The following is a 4,154-nucleotide window of genomic DNA, read 5'->3' as shown; positions in this document are numbered from 1 at the left end:
AGGCGAACATATCTATATTCCCTTTGTAACTTGATCTGCACTGCACTGTGTCTATTCGATAATATTTTTCGCGAACGTGCGTGCTGAATTTGCTGGGAGAATTATTAGGTAAAACGGAGAATATTGCAATTTCTACACAAAGGGCGTGTCACGATCTTTCAGCTTGGTCACAAATTAATATAGCGTAGTCTATATAAAAAAAAATCTTACTAATAAAATTATTATACGATTTCCTGCGGGCACGACGCTCGAGGAATAAACGAAAGTGTAATTTTCATTTTCAAGGTTCGCGTCACGAAACATACGCATTTACGGATACATCTCACCACACAGTATCGTATTGTGATTGCAGACACGTGTTTGATCAGTAAAAACGGGACACGCGGTCGGTGAACGCTTGCACGTCAAGTACAGGATGTGAATTTTTGCGTTTTGTCCTCCAGGCCGCGTGAGAAGAAACACTAGACAGGCCTCTGATATATCGCACGGGATACGGGACACTGCGTTTGTTCCAGACGCACACAGATAGGCCACGCATGGACGAATGAGAACTTATATTCCGGCACAAGGATAATCTTGATTGAGGATAGCGTCGCCAGATTATAGAAATTAATGGTAATCATCGTTCGACCGCGAATCCCGCGAATTCCCAGCTACCAGCAAAATGCTCGTTTTTCTTTTCTTTATCAATACCTAAGTAAGTTTGAAAAGTTACATGTACAACAGCAACAATGTAAATATGGATGCTGTTGACATTTAGGAGGGAAAATGTCGATGACTATGAGAGTCCTCTTTCCATCATATGTATAGTTCGGATTAAAGGATATTTGTATCTCAACGTTTATTTGCACTTTTAGAAGTTTCTCTTTGTGTATTTTGTTTGACTTCCGAATTTTCAAAGATAACAGTATCTTAAGGATACAAACTTTAAACGTATATATTTTTCACACCTTGTTCGACCTTCGGGTTGAGTAAAGTACGGATTATGTACAAAGGTATTTGAAGCGTTATAAATCACAGATTTACCCAGCGTGGCATAAAACGAAAACTCTACTCACCAATGTCCTTGATACGAAGTCTTGACGAGTTTCAAGGTGAAGAGGAACTGTATAGCGCACATGAGGAGACAGCAGAGGTTTAGGGAGAGGGCGAGTGCGCACAGCGCTAACGTCACCTCGTAGACTATCGTATACTCTTCCGGGCTGATCAGGCTACTCGGCGTCACCGTTAACGGTGAGATCTTCAGCAAGAAGATCAACGAGAGTAGCGCCAGTAACAACGACACTAGACACAATAAACCCAAACTGGTCAACGTCTCTTTCGCGCTAACCTCGTGGTCCTTGTGATTCCTTGACAGGGACGACGACCAGGAAGCGTTCAAGGGGTACGCCGTGGAACCGGGACCGGTTAACTGTCCCCCGGTAGTCGTACCCTGAAGAGCAGGTGCAGGCGAAGGTGTCGCCTGACTGGGTAATCTGGACGGTCTCGAGATATCAAAGCCTCCATTCGCTTTAGGTCTGCTGTCCTGGTGCAGCGGCGCCGGGGATATCACCCCCAATGTAGTCGACAGATTATTATTATTATTGTTATTGTTATTCCCACCGGCAACAGGACTGACGCTGTTCACAGAATGCTTCGACGTGGACAACGTGGACAGATTAAGAGCGTGCGAGTGATTCAATCGTTGAGAAAGATTGTTCACGCTCAACTGAGAATGATTCAAAGGGTGTCTGTGAGTGGAAGATGGCGTGGTGGCAGCCTGATGCACGTTGGCTCTTTGATGGACCACCGAGTCGTAAACGTCGACTCCCCGTCCTTGGCTGCCCCCTGTCGTTCCACGAACGTTGCTGTTTTGGTTGTAATGATGGTGTTGCTGTTGATCCTGTTGGTGACCAGAATGATGGTGGTGGTGGTGGTGGCCGCCGTGCAGCGAGCCCGAGCTCGCCTGGTAGTCATTGTGCTGGTGCCTGGAGCCCGCTGACGACGGTTGCCCCGTCAGGATATGCTTCAGCATTACTCGACGCTGGAATGCCTGAGGAAGACTGCGCTTCTTCCTGCTCCTCTACATGGCGCTACGCGGGACTCGCTTCTGAGCACGTCTTTCTCGTTGGAGGTTTCTTCTTTCTTTTCTTTCCCAGTAGAATTTTTACACAATTCTTTCTCCCTTTTATCATTAAATTACCTTTAATTCTTAACGACCTTTAATCTTTGTCTCTTCTTTCATATATATATATTTTTGTTTACTTTTCTCCGTAGCGAATTTTGTCTTTCTGACGCGGGATTAGGTTCCTGGACTTAGGGAGTTGCTACACGCCAGCTCCACCATGGCGACGGCATTCACTAGGCAGCCTACATAGCCACCTTTCAGCTCACGCTTCGAGATACTTTTTTCGCTGAGATTCTCCACGATGAGGCATGAAAGCAGAGACCACCGTCTGCGGAGGCATGATTATTCTATTGTTCCTTTTAACGAGTAATCGTTTTACTCGAGTCCTCTTACTAAACCGTAAGTACGAAAGACTATTATACTTAGATAGGTACTTGGTCTCAAGAACCAACTTATTTTGGTCTTTCGATTAAGTTCTTAATTAAATGCTCAATTAGATATTCATAAATATATCTTCATAATATTTCCCTCATCTATTTGTTTGACATTCTAGCAACCTCGTTAAGACGTCCGCCACTTCAACTTCTACCTACAAGTGGCAAAAACTGAAGCTGACCTTCTTCATGGAGAAACATGCCGGAAATGGCATCCGCACGTGTGAATAATTATACTCAGTGTCCAGGTAGTTCTTTCGATCATCCGATAGAAGTCGTTTCTGTTTTTCAGAGTTCGTTCACGCCTCCAGAATGTAAAAATATCCAAGGAAGTACCATTAGGAAGCAATGAAATTCAGAGCTTCTGTGGTTATTCCTTTTTCTGATTGTTTCTTTTCTTTGCCCAAAATGGATGATTTCTATATCAAATTGTTTATTCGTATTTTTTTAATATTCCTTGAGATTTTCAATCAACTCGATTTCGAATTTTTTAGCACCCGATCTTCTGGTTGACGTCGTTAAGAAAGAGGAACGAGTGCACAGGAAGCATGGTCGGCGTGAGCATGATTAGATCCGGTCTGCCCGAAGACCTTGCCAGTGATAATAGCGGTTCGTTAAGGTGGTTGCAGTCTTGGTTTGCTTCTGTTTCGATTTCCAGCGAACTCGTCAGCCGGCATGGCTTCCGAGATGCTCCCCCTGAAACAAGTCGAAGGGAAATAATTAATGGACTCTCTGTTCGATTGTACGTGGATGACAAGCTGACCGTAAAAAGAAATATACAAATACGATTAGAAAATATAATCCGAACCCCTTTCGGTTTGATCTGAAGGTTTCTTTTTCTAGACGGAACCAAAGATTCTTATCTGGTTTATGGTGAGCTAAGGAACTCTTTGAAAACAGCATTTATAACTTTCGAAAAAGAGACAGGTATTTCTTGCGCGAACAATTGAATAATTAATTCGTTCTCTAAATATCCTTATCTGTTGTTCCTAAAATACATAATGATTGGAAGCTTCTTACGGGAAGCGCAATCAGCCGCTGATATCATTGAAGTCGAAACGCCATTAAAACCATATTACGAATCGCACGCGACATGCTCCATTCATGAAAACACAAAAGCAATAAACAAGTACAAATCAACGAAATAAATCCTCCGAGAACGAGACGTTACAGGAATTATACCATTGCGAGGATACAAAAGACTTGCTCATGAGCTACTTCCTTCAAGTAGTCGAGCGGTGTATTTTCCGGTCGTTAACTTCCATATAATGGGATATTAAGGAGTACGGACACAACGCTGCTATTTTTCAACTGTTCATTATCAAATTACGCAGCGGGAATCGTTGCAACGACAAAACTGTAACGACTCGTACCTGCGTATCTTCCATTTAGCTGCGGTAAACGCTGACTTGTCTGCGTTTTTTTTTCACTTCCTCGTTACGGAAACCAGGAAAAGTGATTCACAATACAGTTTCTAACTGTACTTCTCGCGATTCTTTCTTAGAAACAAGCAATTGCTTCTTCTCAATTTCCTAAATCTATAATAAAACAGTCCATTCCTTGAATAGAAATTAACTTTAAAACTTTAGGCGCATACATTGTTCGTATCGTAT

The 4,154-nt window shown here is 42.9% G+C and overlaps 1 protein-coding gene across 1 annotated transcript; it reads right to left on the bottom strand.

Annotated features, from left to right (window-relative positions):
• Positions 1 to 1,054: 1,054 nt before the first annotated feature.
• Positions 1,055 to 2,113, bottom strand: LOC117239899 (nuclear transcription factor Y subunit gamma-like). The gene has a single exon (XM_033505732.1). It carries the CDS (start codon positions 2,012 to 2,014, stop codon positions 1,055 to 1,057), a length of 960 nt encoding a protein of 319 aa, XP_033361623.1. The 5' UTR covers positions 2,015 to 2,113.
• Between the last annotated feature and the right edge of the window lie 2,041 nt (positions 2,114 to 4,154).

Source organism: Bombus vosnesenskii, unplaced genomic scaffold (assembly GCF_011952255.1).
Source record: "Bombus vosnesenskii isolate JDL3184/JDL3185 unplaced genomic scaffold, Bvos_JDL3184-5_v1.1 scf7180000014451, whole genome shotgun sequence".
NCBI classification, from domain to species: Eukaryota; Metazoa; Arthropoda; class Insecta; order Hymenoptera; family Apidae; genus Bombus; species Bombus vosnesenskii.
Note: the sequence above shows the minus strand (reverse complement) of the source record. Positions and strands in the feature narration are given on the sequence as shown.